We start from the raw sequence: 22,730 nt of genomic DNA on the forward strand, positions 1-22,730 counted from the left end.
GTTCTGAGAAACATGTGGTGTTTATTAAAATGGAGCAACAAAAATGTCACATTCTGAGACAAAAATGGACACATTTTTCACATGTATGTGCTGAGTCGTTACTAAAGCTTTTTGGCTGAGTTTCTGACCAACATTTCCTGTTCCTGACGCAGGCTTTGATCCCACTGAGGACACACTCCACTGTGACCCCCGACCCTCAGAGAGTGAGGAGTGGCTTCTGTTGATGGATCAGTCAGAAAAGAGCCATCACAGAGCTGTCATTATCAGACACAAACAGTCTGGAAGCTTCCTGGCTGTTAGCAACGGCTGCTGCAGAGGACTGACTTCCTACGATGAGGACTGTAAATGGTTTTTGAAATAAAGCAAACAATGAAAACGTGGCTGTTTCAGTTTAAGATGCAGGAAGAAAATCTCTAGCAAACCAAACTTTGAGGAGGATATTTCATCAGATGTTGTAGAAAACAAATTAGACTAAAACGGTGAACAAAAAGAAAAGAAAAAAACAAAAACAAAAAATGTCTAGAATCTTTTCCTCTTGAGGATTTCTGGTTTCCAGTTGACGGGGTGACTTTCTTCAGTCTGCAGTAAAGAAGAAGGAAACATTAGTTTAATGATTGTTGTTCACTAACTCAGACAGCACATCGTCATTAAAAACAACACTCACCGCTGACTCGTCCTCTTTGTAAACTTTGATGGTCTTATCGGCCTCGGCTGTGATCAGTCGACCCTCTGAGTTGTCGAACATGCAGGCGAAGATTCCAGACTCACTGTCCAGAGACCCAGGCTGCACGGCTGCGTGAATTCTCTGGAAGTTGTAGCCCGTCCTCCAGTCCCACATGTGAATGGTTCCATTATCAGCTGGAAAGTTGGATGGTGCACAGGGCTTTTGGTAAATTAGGGTTTTTTTGGTCGCAATATTAAAGAGATCCTCCACTTTTTTTTTCCTTTTTTTTACAAATGTGGGCTAAAATCTTTGAAATGTACTTATTAAAAGATCTATGCCCAACAAAACATTATTTTTGCACCATATTTGTTTGATTAACTTTTAAAATGGGACAACTACTGTTTTTATCCTCTTTCTGTAAACAAAAGAGTGTGTGACGTCATCAATCACGTGATTTCAAGATGGTGGAATGCATGTTTTAAAACGGTAAAGTAGTCCCACTTTTAAAAGTTAATAAAACAAAATATGGTGCAAAATAATGTGTTTAATGGCATAGATCTTCTAATGAGTACATTTCAAAAGTTTTAGGCCACATTAGTAAAAACAGTGGAGGATCCTTTTAGAGATTTAGTTTTTCCTACATTGAAGCAAAAACATGTTTCTGCATTTACAGAAGAGCCTTAAAGAGCTGAAATAAATCCTCAAGTTAAATGATCTGTATGGAGGCTTTATTTATCTCATATTAGTCTTTTAACTCTTAATTTGGACTATTCAGCAAACTGTGTTATTTGTGATGCATTACAACACAATTCTGTCACAGATCTGGTTTTGTGAACTCAAAACCGTTGGGAACAATTACCTTCCTTCTAAAGCAGGGGCGTCAAACTCATTTTAGTTCAGGGGCCAAATATGGACCAGTTTGACCTTAAGTGGGCCACACTTCAACATATAAATGATAAAGTATGTGAGTAAATCAGTCCTTACAGGAACTTCTTTTCAATTTCCCGGATTTTGTGGAATATTTTGAGGAAAATTTGCTAGATTATGGAACATTTTTTAGTTCTTTCAACAAAATGAGATTAATAATGGCTCCCGTCATGTGATTTAAGGACTGGGAAACTGAGCTCTGCAAATATTGTGGAAGTTAATTGAGTTTTTGTATTTGGAGGGGCTGAGATATCTACTGAATTGGTTTTTTTTTCAGTTGTTTTTACCTTCTCTAGTGGGCCAAATTTGATGCTCTAAAGGGCCGGATTTGGCCCCTGAACCTATAGTTTCATACATGATCTAATCGTCTCGAGTAAATTGAAAAAATAAACGTTTAAATGAGCAGCACAAGGCTTGTTGCATCACTGCTGTCTTTTACTGGTCACCATAAGTGGGAATGATAGTGGTCATTAGTGAATGTTTTTAAGCTTTGAGTTTTACCTCCTGACACCAGAACACCGTCAGAGTTCACAGCCAAAGTGTTGATGATGGCGTTGTGGCCAGACAGGTTCTGTATGAATTTACCATCTGGGAACGTCCACTGTTTGATATTATCAGCAGAACCAGAAGCAAAACCGTGTCTGGAAAAAAAAAACAACCAAAGATCAGAGATTAAAAGCTTCCTACTGTAGAAAAAGTTTTAAAAATAAATACAATTTGCTATTTAAGAAGAGCCCAAACCTAAATATATTTTCTTCCAAAAAGCAAGAATAACCACAGTTATATGTTCTAAAGAATGCAATGAGGTCATCATTTAATGTAGGAACTACTTTGTTGATGCATTACTGCGTAGTTTAGAGGATGAAAACATGATGTGTGAAGTGTAAACTCACTGTCTGGGATGTAACACCACAGTACGAACAGACTTCTTGTGGTTAGTCAGGGTTGCTCTGGTTTTCCCAGCGATCAGATCCCACAGCCTGATGGTGGAATCGTGGCTGCCTGCACCAGTTAAGAATCACAAGCGTGAGAAAAGAAGTTGGACAGCAGTGTTGTTATGGTTACCTTACCTGTGATGACTTGTGGTTCTGCTGCCTGACATCTCACTGTGGCCACAGTGTTGGTGTGACCTGTTAATGTGTGCACGTTGGCTTTTGTCCGTATGTCCCACACCTGCACACATGGGATTGTTTACGGATTAAATAACAGCAGATAATCCCTTATCCTAGAAATGAGTTTTATTTGTGGGGGTTGAGTGATTAACTTGTTTTTTTTCTGTTACAGTGGCGTAACTTTTCAATTACAAAAACAAAACATTTGCAGTTATTTGTGTTAAATAATAAAGTAAAGACATTTGCATGTGGCTACCTTGGAATCTAGGCTGTATATTATTCAAACCAACAAACTGCTGTGAATTTGATTCCCTTACGCTGGTTGAAACATAGCTTTTCTGTTTTGTCTTTTTGATAGGTACCGTCATAATATCTGTTGCACAAATGGACACAAAGGGGACTTCCAGGCATGCATCGCTTGTTTTAACTCTTTTTTAATATACATAACCGAGAAACGCATACGTCAGCCGCACCGTCTATTTATCACAGGTGAATTGCTCAGATGTTCCTGCCTTCACCTGAGGACCCCTGCAGCTGCACCCCGATGTTGCCTGTGTGCTTCCTCCGCCGTCTGAAGGCTCAAACATAATTGGGCAGACATCCGCAGACTCCACCAGGCCAATCATGTGCAAAGTTCAGATTTTATGACTGCGTGGAGTCCTGCTGTATCACACTAAACACTGCTCAGCATGAATTTTTCAAATCGACCCACCTTAAATACAGAAAGTGTCCGGAGGTACGTTAAACGTAGCCATAGCCCCCAGGACTATAGATACATTTACGGAGCTTTTATACATAAGCGCGAGTGAGTGGTCTAAAGTGTCGCACTCACGGGTTAGCGGGGTAGCTAATAGCTACTAAATATGAGCTAAAATACAAACAACGGAACTTTAAGTCACGTGGTGCACCTATCACGTGACCTAAACTGGCCAATGAGGAACGCTGCGTATCCATAGAGTGGCAGACTAAGGATACCTTTAATGTACCCGTAGCCAATATAACAGCGACCTGCATTTTACCACCTGGTGACACAGAGCAGGAGAGATGAAGAAGAGGTTTGAGGACTGACTGGTAGACGAGCTACGAAAGTACCGACGCCTTAAAAACACGTCCCATAAGAGTACAGGGACTACAGCTCTGAGGAGTGCGGCAGAGTATATTCTTGACTTAACCCATAATCACCGTCCAATATAAAGAGGCTGTTTCATAATCTAAACAAAAACCATCAACTAAATAAAGCAATAGAAAAATGTTAAGTTAATAAAACTTATTTTCAGAAGGTTAGGCCCCTGGACCTCCCAACAAGCGTTCCCTCTACGCTGCGAAAAATCCCTGTTGAGGACCCTGACTCACTCTTGCTGTGGCATCTCTGCTGCACGTCACCAGCACATCAATGGTTGGATGCAGGTCCAAGTCATACACAGCACTGAGGTGTCCGTGATAGTGCCTGATTACCTGAAATACATAGATAAAACCATTCTAGACAAGTGCACTTAAACATAAAATAGCCACTTCTCTACGTCCCTCTCTGAGTAGCAGCACACCTTGTTGTACTCCAGATCCCAACACTTGACCTGCTTGTCTTCTCCACAGGAGAACAGGTAGGGGCTGCGGGTGCTCACTGCCACACCTCGCACGGTGCTGATGTGTCCTGTCAGGGACAGCTTCAGTGTCCCGCTGGCCAGATCCCAGATCTGTCAAAACAACAACGCCTTAAGTCACATTCGGATTCATGGACAGCATTCAAAGATCACAGCTCTCATAACACAACATAAAACAGTTTAAATAACACACGACAACAATTATCATCTAATTAGCTTTTTTTTTTTTTTTCCCCACACACGCATGCACAGATTTATGCGTATACACGTCTTAGGAAATGTAAAAAAATGGTATATCTAGTAGGGGTGTACAATACCACAAATCTGAAGACACGATTCACATGTCACAATACGATATACCCCAAAACTAAAAAATATACTTTACGCTATATCAATAATTACAGATTTCACCTTTACAACAACAAAATTGTATGAAACACAAGTAAATGGTAATTAACTGTAAAAAAAAAAAAGTTTAATGTTTGCTTCTACAACAGATTCTGATTGTGTTAGTTCTTAAATTCTTTAAGTAACCACATACATCTATAAAAGTGCCCAATATGTTTAATGAAAATAAAGTGCAATCAACTTCCATGCTAAAATGCACTAAGGAGTGAGGTAGTTTAACAAGGTCTGATCTGCTTCACTGACAACTAGTGACTGGGCATTAACATGCTATGCATAGCACAATTACATGTTATTTTCCCCTTAAAAAAAGTTTTTTGGATCGATATGATAATCTTGCAGTGAAATATTGCAATTAATCGCCTCACACTCTTAATATCTAGTACAGGTAACATTTTTTGAAACATTATGAAAAAAACATGAATAGGTATTTATAAAATTCTGAAGATGTGATAACATGACAAAACATTGTCAGTAAAAATAGACAAAAAAAACAACGTTCAGAAAAATCTTGGCAGAAAGCCAGATTTATAAACATCATCATAAATAGGAAAGATGCAATTACACTGTTTTAACCGTTCCATTATAACACAATAAATACATTTTTATCCTAACTTACTTTAATAGTTCGATCAGCAGACCCTGTGACAAACCACTGGTTTCCAGGCTCCACAGCGATGGACCTCACCCAGCCAAGGTGTCCACTGATGACCTGTCAGATCCAAACATCCATGGTTAGAAACAACACAACCCCCAAATGATAATGACAATTAGTGACACAGAATTTAAATCCTATACCCGGAACAGTTTCCATGGAGGATGCCACTGGGGTTTAGGCATCGTTGGTGCTCTTCTCATGAGTGCAGACGTTCTGGTGCCACCTCCCTCATGGAGTGACTAACAAATACACAACATAAAGAAATATGGCTTAAAGGAGACATATCATGCTTTTAAATCCTTCCTTTTTACATTCAAATCATACAGTTGTGGTCTATATAAAGCGGAACTGCAATGCTTGGGTCTGAATTCCTCATTATTATAGCTCCACAGGCCCCTTTCTACCACTTTTCTGATGTGCTTCTGAGAACAACTTGTTTTGGTGCGGTCTCTTTAAATGCAAATGAGACACTTCATACCCCGCCCCCTCTCCAGGTTGCAGAGGTGACACTCGGTTCAACTCCACCCTGTTCGGCCATTTTTGTAGTTTGATAGAAGAGATACAGTTATGTAGCGGCGCAGAAACTTTTTATTCACACGTTATTTACAAAATGTCAACAACGGAAGACTTGTCCATCCAGCCTTACATGTTTGAGCCAGAGTCTGACCCAGCGGAGCGAGATGAAAATGAAGATGATGAACCTGCAGAACCCTAACAAGTGAGCTAACACAAGCACCGAGCTAACGCTAGCGCCAAGCTAACTGAACTGACTAATGAAAACTTTAGACTTAAATTAAGTCACGTAGGCCATATCATCAAGGATCTAAAACGAGCACACAGCGCCAACATATGAAGACGGTGCAACTGCTAATGCTAACAAAACAATGACAGGGACGTCTTATCATCACACTTTTTAGCGTTATTTACAGCTTACCGAAGTGCTCTGTTCGTCGTCTCCAAAGACAGAAGGAATTGACCCCTCAATCTGACAAAGTCTTTCGGAAAATGCTTCTTTATACTGGAGAAGCAGAAGTGCTTCACGCACAGAAAAATGACCTTACCCACAGATGTGGGTACATTTCCATAAAAAATAAAACTCAACCAGGCACTTCGAAAAGGTTCTGATGCTGGGAGAAGGTGTAATGAAGCGTGTGGGTTACTACATCCAACAACCGAACATTTTGACTTATACTCTCGTAACTTCGGCATCCTTGAGCTTGGACTACAAAATCACAGTGAGAAATAAAAATGGCGGATTGCTCGAAGTGTTGGACCTGGAGTCGATGTCATAATTTGGCAGTTCCGCTGCAAATACTGTGACGTTATTGTTCAAAAAACGTAATAGAGAATCGAAAAATCGAAACAGATTGAAAAATATGACCAAAACAGAATATAAAGATATCAAGCACCTGAAGAGACTAATTTGAAATTTTCTGTACTTCTAAACACTCTCAATATACAACAAAATGCATTTAAGGGCTAAAAAAAAGTGGATTTAGCATGATATGTCCCCTATAAAAAACGCTAAGAGTGTGTGTGTGTGACAGAGATCTACCACTGCAGTAGACTGAGGATGAACCCTGTCCCCTCCTCCTGCATGTCGATGGATGTCGACCACACTGGCTGCTGTGCGACTGGCATCCTGCCTGCAGGTCAAACGAACACACAGGGTTTATATCACAAGTGTCAAAATCGAGGCCCAGGGGGCCAAATACGGCCCTTTAGACCAGGGGTCTGCAATCTGCGGCTCTGGAGCCTCATGTGGCTCTTTGACTCTTTTGCAATGGCTCCCTATAGCTTTAAAGAAAACCTATTGAAATAAAGAGTTGTTATTTTCCTACAGAGGCTATTATTGATTAATGACAAATAAAATCAAGATATAACAATTTGTTAACCTAAAAATAAATCACATTGTGCAATGACTCAGCACCTTCCTACTTCACTTCCTGCAACATCTACAGACCATCAACTTTCCTGAACCTGTGGCTAACCTTAAGTTTTAAATCCCTGGTAAGATAACTAAACCAACAAAAACACTATTCTGAAAGAAAATAGAGATTTTAATAGTGTGGGGACAGATTCATTTAACCACCAATGTGCAGGTTAAATATGGATGTTTTATGTGTGGCAAGAAATGAGAAATTAGCATGTGTTGATCACATGATCATGTGTTATCAAACTTCAAGTTACTTTTTGTAGCCCTTTAAATACATTAACTAAAAATAATCTTCTTTATATAACATTGTGTTCATGTAAACTGAGATGTGTAAGAATTTGAAGATGAAAGATACTGTTTAGTTGTTATTTCTTGATGTTAATTTATTTTAATCTGTTTTTAAGTTGCCATTTACATGATCAATATAAATCAAATCATGAAATCAAACATTATTCTATGTCATTTTAACTGTATAGAATTTCATTCACTGTATTGTCTTCATTGAGAAGGTTTTTTTTCCGGCTTCAGGAGGACTTTAATGAGGTGAGACTAGGCAAAATGGCTCCTTTGAGAGTAAAGGTCGCAGATCCCTGCTTTAGACCATCCAATTCAGCACCCAGGAGAAAGTAAAAAACACACTTAAAATTTATGACAATTATTTGTCATAAATGATCGTGTAACTTATGACAAGTAATTTAGTTGTACATTTCTCAGCCCTTCTAAATACAAATTCAATGAAACTCCACAATATTTGGAGAATTGCAAATTTCACATTTCTCATTTTAAATCTCAAATTGTTCAAAAAAAAAACTTAATTTTCCTCAAATTATTTCACATAATTACGCCCATATTATAAATAAATTGGTCACAAAATGAATAAAAATTATATATATCTGTCACTTATTGCTTGGATATTGTCGAAGCCTTAAATACTTTATATATTATTTATATGTGGAAGCACAAACTTGGGCCTAAAATCTGTGGCCCACTTAAGATCAAACTACTTCTTATTTGGCCGTTTAACTACAATGAGTTTGACACCCCTACTTTAAGAGCATTCAATCAGCCCGCAGATTTGAATCTGAGAGAAAGCATAAATCAATAGGGTAGTAACGATTCACTCAACTCCCGATGCGATTCGATTCACGATATTGGGTTCACGATACGATTCTCTCACGATTTATTTTACAAAATGGGACTGTATATAAATGACTAAAAAATATTCCTTTATTTTTTTTGGGAAAATACTATACTATTTTTCATTTTCAAAAGAATCCCTTGATAAACTATTCAAAACAATGCAATTTAACTAAAAATAAATCTTGAATGAAATAAATATAAGAATAATACAAATGAAGAAGCTTATTATTTAAATTCTGGTTCTATAGTAAACAATACAAAACTGCATAATAGTTCTTTTTCTTTTTAAAAGTGCAACTGAAAATGTATTTTGTGCCTTAACAATTGGACTTAAAAAAACAAAACAAAAAAAAACAGTCATTTTACTGTATTTAGGTCAGATATTTGTTTGGACCAGCAGAGGGCGGTGGTAACCCAGTGGTCGGTTGGCATGCAGATATTTTGCAGTGAAGAAGAGATGCTATGCTAGCAGACAGAGTTAATAGAAAAACGTGACTTTTACAGCTATTCACGTAATATAACAGATATTATTTTGGTGCTAAAAGGGTAAGGAATCATTTATTAACATATTTAAGAGTAGAAGATGGCCAGAAAGAAAGTATTAGCAGATTTCGCTCGCCGCCAACACTTCTGGGTAGCGCCCTCTGCTGGTTAAAAAAAGTACTGCGATTCAATTTTCAAAGCATCGATGTGAATCGTTATACCTATGAATCAATTTTTTACTGCCTTACGATTAATCGTTACATCCCTATAAATCAACGTGTCAATAACAAAACAATTCAGTTGTAGATATCTCAGTCCCACCAAATGTATGAAATTCATTAAAAAGTCAAAATATTTGCAGCGACTTACTAGTTTCTCGTGCATATATCACATTACTGCATTCACATATTACCAGAAAGAACTCGACATTTTTCGATAATCTTGCAATTTCTTATAACAGGGCTCGAGACTGCAACCAAATCTGTTGCAAATGCGAGTATATTTTCAGTGTGTGAGTGAAAATTTTATCTGGTCGCATCCATGCGAGCGCATATGGATGACCTTATTTTGCACGATGTGCCGGTTAAATACTGTATGTATGCTTTATTTGTGGCAAGAAAAGAACAATTAGCATGTGTTGAACACATGATCATGTGTTATCAAATTCAAGTTACTTTTTGTAGCCTTTCAAATACATTAACTAAAAAAATATTCTTTATATAACATTGTGTTCATGTAAACTGAGATGTGTAAGAATTTGAAGATGAAAGATACTGTTTTATTTCTTGATGTCAATTTATTTCATTTTAAGTTTCCATTTACATGATCATATAAATCAAATCAAATTAAATCAAACATTATTCTATATAATTTTTAGTCGATGTCCTAATTTGGCAGTTCCGTTGCAAATACTGTGACGTTATTGTTCAAAAAACGTAATAGAGAATCGAAAAATCGAAACAGATTGAAAAATATGACCAAAACAGAATATAAAGATATCAACGGAGCACCTGAAGAGACTAATTTGAACTTTTCTGTACTTCTAAACACTCTAAATATACAACAAAATGCATTTAAGGGCTAAAAAAGTGGATTTAGCATGATATGTCCCCTTTAAGTGGAGATTCTGATATTTGTCATTTATTGCTTGGATACTGTCTGTGCTTTACAAACTGCTCATATCAGCTACATGTGGAAATGCAAACTAGGGCACACTAATGTTGAAATTGCTCGTTTGTTCCCACATAAAATCTGCGGCACACTTATGATCAAACAGCTCTGTATTTGGCCAAGTTTGTCACCCAAGGTTTTAAAGAAAAATAATGTTTCCATTGAAGTCCTAGCTATTTCTCACGTGAACTACTTTTTTTTAATTTTTTTTCCTAAATACTGTATCTGGAGAAAAGTCTACCTTGCTTGTGAAGGTGGTAAAACCAGAGCCACAGAGGTTACGCCTCCCTCGCTGGGATTCCTGTGCATCTTTGTGTCGGCTGTCAGTGTCACACCTGTAAATAAAAGCTTTTGTTACTAACAGTGTTTGGATCTTCGATGTCAGCCCTCGGAAAATGCTTGCCAGGCAGCACACAATATCATGACCCATGTTTGTCCTCGTTAGTTTTACTCAAATTTCATTGACCACAGACCACAGGTTATAAACCCGAAACAGAATAAATGCATCATCACAACAAACACGTCAAATACCTATTACCAGTGCTATCAGGCTACTTTAGCACTTTCTACATGCCAATGGGCTGTGTGCTCCTGATGACGGTCCAAAGTACTATGGTCCAAGTAACTCGTGCAGCGCCCGTAGTCCCACAGTTAGACTATAATGTCTACCCGTGGGACTTTTAGAACATAGCACCATCCCCTTTTGAGTTACCATGACCCAACACCAGTTTTTTCCATTGGGGAAAAAACTGTTTGTTCGGCTCAAGTGACCTTGAGCCGAACAAACGGTGTAATGACAAAAAAGTATCATGATTAATACAAGGATTGAGCAATCACTATTTACCAGGGCCTGAAGGGTAAGCATGTGTCCCAGTAATCAAGTACTCTGGGTCATCACCTGAAAAACAAAAAGGGAAAAAAGAAAAAAAAAAATCACTACAAAGTTTAAACTTGAATGGTTTAAAATGTTTTTCTAAATAAATAAAGTGTTTGTGCCTGGCTGTGAGTAAGGGGCGTGGCCCTGCAGATGTGCTGGAAGCTGCGAGACGCGGTCCTTTCCTTCCTTCAGGATGGGCATGTGAAGGACGGCACTGTAATCTGTTTTCAGTTTCACTCCCATCTTCAGCTTGTGGCTGCAAACAAACACAAAGGCAGAGCAGAAGTCTGAGGAGCTCATTCAAAAACAAACAATGAATGAGGATTCTGTGCAACAATGAAAGAAAGTGAAGAAACCATACACAAACTGTACAGTCCTAGAAAAAGCTTACAAGTGATGAAAGAACCCAATATAATGTATTCAACCTTCACTCATTTTTCCTTTACTCACAATTGATTTGTTTTTGAATGGACATGAAAATATTTTACTAAATGTACGTTTCCTCAGTAGAATGTTACCCTAAAGGCAGGGTAGGTCATTTTTGAAAGTTAGCATGATTTTGAATGTAGGATCCTCAGAGGGCTCCGCCTTTACCAAATCACCCCTCCCCTCTGTGCACCCTCTAAAGCCACGCCCCTCACTCACATACACAAGCACCGTGCTGAAATAGTGGACCTCAGCTCATCGCTTGTATTGTGTAGCAACTTCGTCATCTCACAACTCATTAAGCGGTAAGTAGGGTGTCCCGATCCGATATTGATATCGGTCCGATATCAGCCAGAAAACTAATATCGGATTTAATAGGATTGCATATAAAATCTCCGACATATCATATTTATTCCCAAAATAAAAATTAAATGATTCTCTGTCATTCAACAATTTCAAGCTTTAACCCAGGTTTAAACAAAAGTGCAACAGCAACTTTACAGTAGCTTAAATATTCTGATTAAAAAATCAGATAACTACATATTTTATAACATTACAATTAAAATAAACTATTTCCTTAGCATCTCAGGATAGTGCAAATAAAACATTAAACATGCCTGTGGCACACAGGCATAGCCTACTCCTAAGGTAAACAAATGTAAACAAAGAGGGGGCTGGCTCACATCGCGCTACGGTAACCTACAAGGACAGAACGCGAAAAAGTTCGAAAAAACTGTGGTGTAAAAAATATATATATATATTTTTAAACATTTTTTTTTTTTTTTAATCGTAAAAATAAAAATCGTTTTTATGTACAAATTCAATAAATCGATTAAATCAATTAAATAGTTTTTTGCCCAGCCCTGCGGTGACGCGCTTTGAGTGTGGGCTCGGGCACATGAGGGGTCTAGATGGAGCAGGGAGACTCAATTAGTGTAAAAAAACAAAAAAAACACGTCTTTTTTCATTGGTTGAAGTTTTCACAGGTTTACAGCTGCTACAGATGATGAATTTTCTTCCTTCCTTTTTCAGAGCACATCAGATCTTAATTTCTGTCAGGACATGAAGACCATTTCAACCAAAAACTTTAAAAATGTATCTGGAGAAAATTACCTACCCTACCTTAAATCCTTGAGAGAATAAACCAGATCAAACTAGCACATCATCCAGAAATACAAAGCACAAAAGTACGCCTCAAAGATAGTGTAAAGCAGGAATGTTCAACACAACAACAAACAGCCCAGTTTCATCTCAGCTGGGCGAGAATGTTGGTAAAAGTAATCAATAACTAATCAACTTTCTTCTTTGCTTTAGAAAAATTTTTTTCTGAAATTATTGCCAAAAATGTCAACAACTCTCGCACGCTGTTTTCTGTAATTGAAAAGCTCACAACCCCCCCAGATCAGATAGCCCCTGAATTACTGTCAGCTGGAAAATGCAATGAATTTGCTGTATATTTCAATGAAAAAATACAATCAATAAGGTCAAACATCAGAACAAACCAGCAAAATCACAAAAAGCTTGAACAGCTTCAACCACTGAGGGATGAGTCAACTACAATGTTAGAGTTTATTACAGTGAACCCAAAAACAATAGAGGAGACTGTTCAGCAGCTGAATCCATCAACGTGTTGCCTTGACACAATACCCTCAAACTTCTTTAAAACTATTGTAAATTCAATTGTCACTGATTTGTGTCAGATAATTAACTGCTCATTCCAATCAGGCACCGTACCAAAATCCCTGAAAGTAGCTGCTGTGAAACCGCTGTTAAAAAAGAGAACACTGGATGCCTCTATACTGGCTAACTATAGACCAATCAGCAACCTTCCATTCATGGCCAAGATCATTGAGAAGGTGGTCTTCAACCAACTGAGTCAATTCTTAACATTCAACAAAATATTTGATAAATTTCAGTCAGGTTTTCGTTCTCATCACAGCACTGAAACTGCTCTTATCAAAGTGATCAATGACATAAGGTTGAACACTGATTCAGGAAAAGTATCTGTTCTCATTCTGTTGGATCTAAGTGCTGCATTTGACACTGTAGATCATACAATTTTGTTGCACAGATTGCAAACATGGGTTGGACTAAATGGAAAAGTAATGCAATGGTTTAAGTCCTACTTGGAGGAGCGAAGCTATTTTGTAAGCATTGGAAACTTTGAATCTGACAGATTACCAATGTTCTGTGGGGTTCCTCAGGGATCTGTTCTTGGACCCCTTCTGTTTAACCTTTACATGCTTCCTTTAGGACAAATTTTACAGAACTGTAAGGTTGATTATCAGAGCTATGCAGATGACACACAACTATATCTATCACTGAACCCAGATGACCATGGTCCCATTGAGGTGTTGTGTGACTGTTTAGAAAAAGTAAACTGCTGGATGAGTGAAAACTTCCTTCAACTAAACCATGACAAGACGGAGGTGATTGTCTTTGGTAACAAGGAAAAGAGGACTGCTGTCAGCAATTATCTTGAGTCTCGATCTTTAAAAGCTAAAGACCAAGTCAAAAACCTTGGTGTTCTGATTGACTCAGATCTTACATTCAGCAGTCAGATCAAATCTATCACAAAAACAGCTTCTACCACCTAAAGAACATCTCCAGAGTGAAAGGTTTAATGGCTCAGAAAGATCAGGAGAAACTGGTCCATGCTTTTATCTCCAGCAGACTGGACTATTGTAATGGTCTTCTGACAGGAATCCCCCAAAAGAGCATCAAACAGCTACAGCTGGTTCAGAACGCTGCAGCTCGGGTCTTAACCAGAACAAAGAGGTCAGAGCACATTACTCCAGTTTTAAAGTCTTTACACTGGCTCCCAGTCAGCCTCAGAATAGACTTTAAAGTTCTGCTGCTGGTGTATAAATCTGTGAATGGGTTTGGTCCAGAATACATCAGTGACATGTTAGTCAGGTATGAACCCAGCAGGTCTCTCAGATCCATGGACACAGATCAGATAGTGGAGCCCAGAGTTCACAGTAAACATGGTGATGCTGCTTTTAGTTGTTATGCTGCAAAGAAGTGGAACAAACTGCCAGCGGAGCTGAAGTCAGCATCCAATGTGAACATTTTTAAATCAAAGTTATAGGCACTTTTTTTCTCTACTGCATATGATTGAGAGAGAGATTTTTTGTCATGTTGTTGATGTAATGATGATTTTACTGATGATTTTAAATGTTCTTATTGATTTAAATGTTCTTATTGATTTTAAACAATTGAATGTTTTATCATGTAAAGCACATTGAGTTGCCTTGAGTATGAAATGCGCTATATAAATAAATTTGCCTTGCCTTGCCTAGAAAGACGTTTTATAACACACAATTTTCTAAACAACATTATTACGGCTTGGCTTTAAAACAAAAACAGATGTTTGGATACTTAGAGATGTTAAATCAATTTAAAAAAGGTCACAAAGGAACAATTTGGACGTTGTTTTTGTATACTTGAAACTGGATATTCACAAGTATAATTACTTAAAACTACTCCATGTTAAATTAATGTATTATGGCAAAGGAGAAAGGCAGTGCCAAAAGAATACTTTTAGAAGGAAAAAACTAAATAAAGGAGATGTATGGAAGTTTTCCTGATTTATTCAGTGAGACGATTTTATAATCTACTGTACAAATTACTTTAAATTAAATAATATATTTATACATTAAAGGTACAGTCTGCAACTCTTATAAAATGGACTTGTCATATTTACTAAAGCTGTCACTATGTAAGGACAACTTTACATCAAACTAGTAGTTTGTGTGAAAAAAACGGACTCATTGAGTCCCCCTGCTGCTCCTGCAGCCGTTGACAGATTGCCAGAATGCACCTTGACCAAGCAAGAAGAAGCAATCAGAACCAGGATTGTGTTTGATGGACTGTCTGACAGCTGTTGCTCACAGGCCCCACCCCTTTCCCGGAGCGAGAGCGCCGTCTTTTTTACAGTGTATGGTGTGGAGCAGTAAAACATAGAATTGGTGTTTTCTGCTTGAAAGGTAAATACTGTTACTTGATTTACATAACCAGGGCTCGAGACTGCGACCAAAATGGTCGCATATGCGAGTGTGTGTGCGAGAGAAAACTTTATCTGGTCGCATCCGTGCGAGTGCGTATGGATGACGGTATTTTATACGGAGCGGCTGAACGCTTTGTCACGTCCCACAGAGTGCACTTCTCTTTCTCTATCTCGCTCCGCGGGGAGCCGAGGAGACGGTGCGCGGTCACACAAAGTGGCTGCAGGTAATGCAACGGTGAATGTGCAGAGTATAAATATCAATGTGCTCTTTTGGAGTGCGCGCGGTCCGTGAACAGAGCCAGGCATAACAAGTCACGATGAGAGCAGCAGTAAAAAGGAAGAATGTGCTGAGCTCAGCGATAGAGCGTACACGCTCATCAGAACTAGCATGGTGGGACCAGAACTGATAGACTATGATGCCAGGCCAGATGTTCAGCTGTGGTTCTCTCAGGGCAGGGGTCTTCAACCTGTGGCTCTGCGGCCTAATGTGGCCCTTTGACTCTTTTGCAATGGCTCCCTATAGCTTTTAAAAAAAATTATTGAAATAGTTATTTTTTTTTTACAGAGGCTATTGATGATTAATGACGAATAAAATCAAAACATAACAATTTGTTAGCTTAAACTAAATTACTTTGTGCAATGAGCACCTTTCTACTACACCTCCTGCAACATCTACAGACCATCAACTTTCCTGCACCTGTGACTAACCTTAAGTTTTAAATCCCTAGTAAAATAACTAAACCAACAAAAACACTATTCTGGAAGAAAATAGAGATTTTAATTGTGGGGGAACAGATTCATTTAACCACCAATGTGACAGTTAAATATGCATGTTTTATGTGTGGCAAGAAATGAGCAATTAGCGTCTGTCTACATGATCATGTGTTCTCAAAATTCAAGTTACTTTTTGTAGCCTTTCAAATACATTACCTAATTTTTATATATATATATATATATAACATTGTGTTCATGTAAACTGAGATGCATAAGAATTTGAAGATGCAAGATACTGCTATCAAATCAAACATTATTCTATATAATTTTAACTGTATATAATTTCATTCACTGTATTGTCTTCATTGAGAAGGTATTTTTTGGCTCCAGGAGGACTTTAATCCAATGAGGTAAAATGGTTCCTTGTAGAGTAAAGGTTACAGACCTCTGACCAGGGGAAGAGGGTTAGGAGACCCCACTATAAGAGCTGGACCCTCTGAATTTAATTCCATGGGGTGAAGCAATGCTGATGCTAAATTGGTTATGCTACTGTTAAGTTAATTCAAGTACAGCATTTCTGCAAAATAAAAAAACAGAATACATGTAGACTGTTGTTATCTTTGCTGTTATTTAAAAAAAAAAATTGTTATGTCTCCTTTTAAAATTATATAAAATAAATTACCTGTTATTTCAGCCACTGCTTGTTGCAGAAAAACTTAATATTGTCACTAAACCCTGAAAACATTTTGCAAATATCTCAAGTAATTGTCAATCTTTACTTCATACAAAACTACAGTACGTCAGTTAAGTCAACTATTTGTCAGCATGCATGACTATGGTGTACCCCCCCCCCCCCCCCCCCCCCACCTCAAAACTACCTAAAAACATTCTGATTATGTTTATTTCATTATATGAAACCTTTCTATAAAAATATGGTTTAACTTTAGCTAGCTGTGACGAAAGAAACTTACCAATAAAATTTGGTTGCTCAATTTAGAAGTAAGTAAAAAATAAATAAATAAATATATCTGCTCAGACACTTTTCCCTTAATGTTGGAGTCTGGATAATTATCGTTATAATGTAAACTGGTGCACAACATTCCCCGGTCAGGGTATGATGTTCTAATCATTTCTATCATCTTTTTTGTGTGTTTTCTGTGCCAATTTGTGTATTTTGTTGCTTGTTCTTTTCATTATTCAGTATATCTTTCTCCTATTTTGTGTGTTTTTGTTGTCATTTTTGTGTGTTGTTGGTATTATTTTAATTATTCTATCTCTATATGGTGTTTTGTGGTTATTTCTTGCATCATTTTGTATGTTTCTGTTAAGTTTGTGTATTTTTCTCTCATTTAGTGTATCTTTGTTGTCGTTTTGTGTGTTGCTGGTAAAAGTATTTGTTCTCCTAGTGCATGTGTTTTTGGTATATTTTTTTTTTGTATCTTGTCATCGTTTCTCTGTTTTTTTTTTTTGATTATTCAGTATATTTGTTGTCTTATTTTGCATGTTTTTGTTGTTGTTTAGTGAGTTGCTGGAATCCTTAGTATGATAATCATTTTTAACTAAAATAACTATTATAAACCCCCATATTTTTAATGCTTCAATTAGTAATTTTCTACACTCTCTGAAGTACTCCTTGTAGTGCCGTCGCGTAACACGTACCCCGTTTGAGAAACACTGGGCTGTCTCAAGAGGAAACACTACCTTTTTAAAAAAAATAAAATAAAAAATACTTCAATAGTGGGTGTTTCATTTATTTCAAACTGGTAATGCGTAATTCCGTTCCGTGGAAGATATTGAATATTTTACCTGACATCATCACGAGACACAGCCTTAGCTTGGTCCGACACAAACATATCATGAGTTCTTTTCAGGGACCTGAAGACCAAAGTATGGACTGAGTGTTTCTGGACATCCTGTGGACCAACAGGTACAATAAAGATGCATTAAAGAACAGATAAACAATACAAGGAGATAAATACAGAAAAAAAAATGCGATAGTGAACTGTGTGTTTGTTTCCAGCAAATAGTCGGAGCCCGCAGTGATGCGCGCGGGAGAAAACAACAAATGTACCACACATGTAAACAGGTTCTAACCTCCGTCATTGTGGTGTTGAAAGTTCTGCTCCTGGGTCGTCCCTGCTTTTAATAAAAACCAGACGGCGTGTGTAGTTTGACCACAGTCCAGCTTTTGTCACACACGCTGAAATCGTAACGCCAACATTCACACATTGACCTCACACAACCCGGAAGTTAACGTCAGCTTTTTCAGAGCGGACTAGCTTAGCGCCCCCTAGTGGTGTGGTTCTATCAAGCCTCATCAGGTAGATACTGTAAGAAAACATGTGAAATGCTTGGTGTTCAGAGAATAATAATAATAATAATAATAATAATAATAATAATGGCACGCCCAATTTACTTTAATGTTCTGTGGAAAATGAATTAATGCACATTGGATAATTAGGTTTTGATACATCTAAGAAGAAATACAATACTGACTCAGAAAGACATGGAAGTAAAGAATATTGTCTTAGTTTAGACTTTTTTAGAGTTTCTTTTTACAGTCTATGGTTTAGACAAGTTTACTTGACCGTCTATGGAGGACCAAACCTACCAAAAGTATAAATAAATAAATGTGGAAATAAAAAAAATGTTGAAGTAAATAAATGCATAAATAAATACATGTTCAAATAAATAAATGTATGAATAAATAAATACATGTTCGAATAAATAAATACATTTTAGAATAAATAAAAGTAGAAATAAATAAATGTATAAATAAACAAATGTTGAAATAAATAAAAATGGAAATAAATAAAAATAGAAATAATTAAATGTTGAAATACATAAATGTATGAATAAATAAATGTGGAAATAAATAAATCTTGAAATAGATAAATGTTGAAATAAATAAATATTGAATAAAAGTAGAAATAAATAAATGTTGAAGTAAATGCATGTATATATGGAGGACAAAACCTGCCAAAAGTATAAAAAAAAGTATAGATAAATATCGGAATAAATAAATAAAATAATTAATATATAGTTAATTAAATGCTTAAATAAATTAGTACAAACTGGTAAATAAATTGGACATAAATAATTAAATGTCTTAAATTTATTTCTACATTTATTTATTTCCACATTTATTTATTTATACATATGGAGGACCAAACCTGCCAAAAGTATAACTAACTAACTAACTAACTAACTAACTAAATAAATAAATAAATAAATGTGGAAATAAATAAATGTAGAAAAAACAAATGTATAAATAAATAAATGTTGAATTAAATAAAAGTAGAAATAAATAAATGTATGAATAAATAAATGTAGAAAAAAATAAAAGTAGAAATAAATAAATATTGAAATAAATACATGTATAAATAAAAACAAATGTGGAAATAAATACATGTAAAAATAAATAAATGTAGAAATAAATTTAAGACATTTAATTATGTATGTCCAATTTATTTACCAGTTTTTATTAATTTATTTACGCAATTAATTAATTATTTATTCATTCTTTTATTTATTTATTCCAATATTTATTCATACATTTGTTTAAATATTTATACTTTTGGCAGGTTTGGTCCTCCATAACCGTTGAGCTTACAAATCCGTAGCCTTATTTTGTGAGAGCAATTTTTTTTTATTTTTGTTTTTCACAAAATATTTGGAACAGTCTGTGAAGAGCTAAACCGTGAATTCAGTTATGTAGGATTATTGTTAATGATGCACTGTATATCTAGCATTCCATCACAAAAAACATTAAATCAAAGGAATCACTCAAAAAACCAAAAAAAAAAAAAAAAAATATGATAGAGAACTTTTGCAACTTGAGGTGAATTTCGGGGAAATACTAAAACCCGGAAACATCTGGAAACATTTCGGTGACATAGGCGTCTGGAGACAGATTAGATTCTGCCGAGTACTGCATTCACAGGCTGTAATATCACCAAGTTTATCATTGTACCAGTTGTTAGAGCAACTATCTTTACCCGGGCGCTAATACTTATTCCTGGTTATTGTTTTCCGGAGTTTAATATTTACAAGTTTATAAATATTATTTTATTTTTGTACATAGTTCCTGTTATAACTTATACATATATTGGCTGCATCGGAATGAGTCAACCTTTAAAATAGTAATAATTCATTATGAATGTCGCAATACTCACACTGGCAATAGGAATTTGTGTTTTGTGGCTGGAAATCATCCCTTGAATCTGACGACAATGACAACCAGGTTTTATGCTTTGACACACATATCAAATTCTTACATGAGTTCATGTATCTGTGTTTAATCTGTCATGAAGCACCAAATTGGTTTCTCAACCCTGTGTCCCAGCCTGTGTTTACTCAGCAGAGAACAGGAATCAATGGGTAGTTCAAAAGCAGATGAACACTGTAAACAGAAATACTTATTATATTTTTGCTAATTTGTGACGTTACAAAATAGAAATGAGGTGTTATAATTTACAGCAACAGGGTTTTCGTCCAGAGTCTGCATGTTCTCATTCACGTGGATCAAAAAATGATGCATGATAGGTGATTTATTGTTGATTACTGATTACTTCCACCAATAGACCGACAAATTGCACAGGGGTTGATTTACCTTCGGCTCAGTGTGAAGTAGGAGTAGATCCGGGAAGCAGTGACTTGATTTGTATTAAAGATCCAGCCTGTACCATTTTGGTGTAATTCATTGCAGTCAATCATAATTTAAAAATAGATTAATTAGGCCATCTTAAGAGTGTGAAAGAGGTTGTACCATTAGTACATGAGGACAAGTGAGGACATTTAGCATCTGGCAAAATTTCAGACACTCACACAAGCTGGAGTTTGAACTCCACTGCTGGGGATCATCAACGTGTGAGTGATGATGCCTGAGGACAAGTACTACAAGCACAGAACACAGAGTAAACAAACTGCATTCATGTGGATCACAATGAACATGATAACCATGGTGTTTTGTAAAGTTGGCTTTACGTCAATTCATTTTGTGAAAATTTAGTGGAATCTTACGACATAATGATCCAATGGAAACCCTTTAGTTGGCACATTATATCAATCTGTTCAAATCTTTGGTTTCAGCCCTCCAAAAAGCACACAATGTCATAACTTAATAATGAATATTATTCATTATTAATTGTTTAGGCCTGTTAATTTTATTAAGTGACCTCAAACCTAACAATATCTAAGTGGGATGTGGTTATGGAAAGTATTCACAGGGTCAACCAAGGAAAAACTATGAACTTTAACCTCTATGGTTGGATACATGAGGAGAAACAGATTTCGGGTCTAAATGTACAGAAAAATAAGTAGTTAAAATAAGTAGTTTTTCTACATGAACCTTATGTGAAAGATATATTGATCATTCAAAATCAAATAAACTAATATAATCCACTATTTAATGTCTTCCTTACAATTTGGTTAATGACATAAAGAAAATCTGTTATTGGCTGGTGACGAGAGGGTAACTTATAGAGCTGTATTTATACCAACTCATACATAATCAACAAATTTTCACTTCTAAACCAAAAAACTGATACACTTCCCCAATTTTTAAGTATTAAACAAATATATTCTAAAATCTGTCTTTACACATTTTTTAAAAATTATTTTAAAAGTTCTCTTTATCAGATTGACTCTGATCAGCAGTCAGATCAAATCTATCACAAAAACAGCGTTCGACCACCTAAAGAACATCTCCAGAGTGAAAGGTTTAATGACTCAGAAAGATCAGGAGAAACTGGTCCATGCTTTTATCTCTAACAGACTGGACTATTGTAATGGTTTTCATCAAACAGCTACAGCTGGTTCAGAACGCTGCAGCTCAGGTTTTAACCAGAACAAAGAGGTCAGAGCACATTAATCCAGTTTTAAAGTCTTTACACTGGCTCCCAGTCAGCCTCAGAATAGACTTTAAAGTTCTGCTGCTGGTGTATAAATCTGTGAATGGGTTTGGTCCAGAATACATCAGTGAGATGTTAGTCAGGTATGAACCCAGCAGGTCTCTCATATCTATGGACACAGGTCAGATAGTGGAGCCCAGAGCTCACAGTAAACATGGTGACGCTGCTTTTAGTTGTTATGCTGCAAAGAAGTGGAACAAACTGCCAGCAGAGATGACATCTTTTCTCTACTGCCTATCACTCAGAGGGAGATTTTTAATCATTTTGTTGTTGAGTTAATGTTAATATTGTTGATTTCAAACTCTGTTTTAAGAATTTTATTGATTTTTAAACTCTTTTCTGTGGTTTCTGTGGCATGTTTTAATCATGTAAAGCCTTAGTGTTGTGTTCAAGACCACACTATCCGAGACCAAGACTTGCCCGAGATCAGAATGTACCAAGACAAGACCAAGACTTTCGGGAGCTGAGACCGAGTCAAGACCAAGACCGAGACAAGCCGAGACCGAGACCGAGACCATAAACATATTTTTTTTCAATTTAAATTCTTTTATAAATAAATAAAATTTAAATAACATTCTCTCTTTAATTTTAGTTTATTTTAAATACATTTGACGGACAAAAAAGATGCCTGCAAAAAATTAACTAGAATATTAAAACTACTACTGCTACTGATAAATTCACAATTATTCTACATAT

General features: G+C 36.4%; 2 protein-coding genes across 3 annotated transcripts in view; one reads left to right on the top strand and one right to left on the bottom strand.

The window, feature by feature from the left end:
• The window catches only part of LOC114461451 (uncharacterized), a 67,673-nt gene extending 66,995 nt beyond the window's left edge, over positions 1-678 (top strand). For both annotated transcript variants that reach the window (XM_028443537.1, XM_028443528.1), the window contains exon 6: positions 153-678. In XM_028443537.1, coding sequence (XP_028299338.1) covers positions 153-361 — 209 coding nt within the window. In that variant the 3' untranslated portion in view covers positions 362-678. The remainder of the gene's footprint in view (positions 1-152) is intronic.
• plrg1 (pleiotropic regulator 1) lies at positions 5-18,378 on the bottom strand. The gene is made up of 15 exons (XM_028443521.1): positions 18,217-18,378; positions 17,929-18,035; positions 11,093-11,229; positions 10,941-10,994; positions 10,338-10,431; positions 6,923-7,013; positions 5,508-5,606; positions 5,329-5,421; positions 4,248-4,397; positions 4,057-4,158; positions 2,662-2,764; positions 2,485-2,593; positions 2,093-2,232; positions 665-858; positions 5-579 (listed from the first exon to the last, which is right to left on the bottom strand). Exons 1-15 carry the CDS (start codon positions 18,223-18,225, stop codon positions 520-522), a joined length of 1,542 nt encoding a protein of 513 aa, XP_028299322.1. The 5' UTR covers positions 18,226-18,378; the 3' UTR covers positions 5-519.
• Between the last annotated feature and the right edge of the window lie 4,352 nt (positions 18,379-22,730).

The sequence above is a fragment of the Gouania willdenowi genome, chromosome 1 (assembly GCF_900634775.1).
Source record: "Gouania willdenowi chromosome 1, fGouWil2.1, whole genome shotgun sequence".
In the NCBI taxonomy this organism is placed as follows: Eukaryota; Metazoa; Chordata; class Actinopteri; order Blenniiformes; family Gobiesocidae; genus Gouania; species Gouania willdenowi.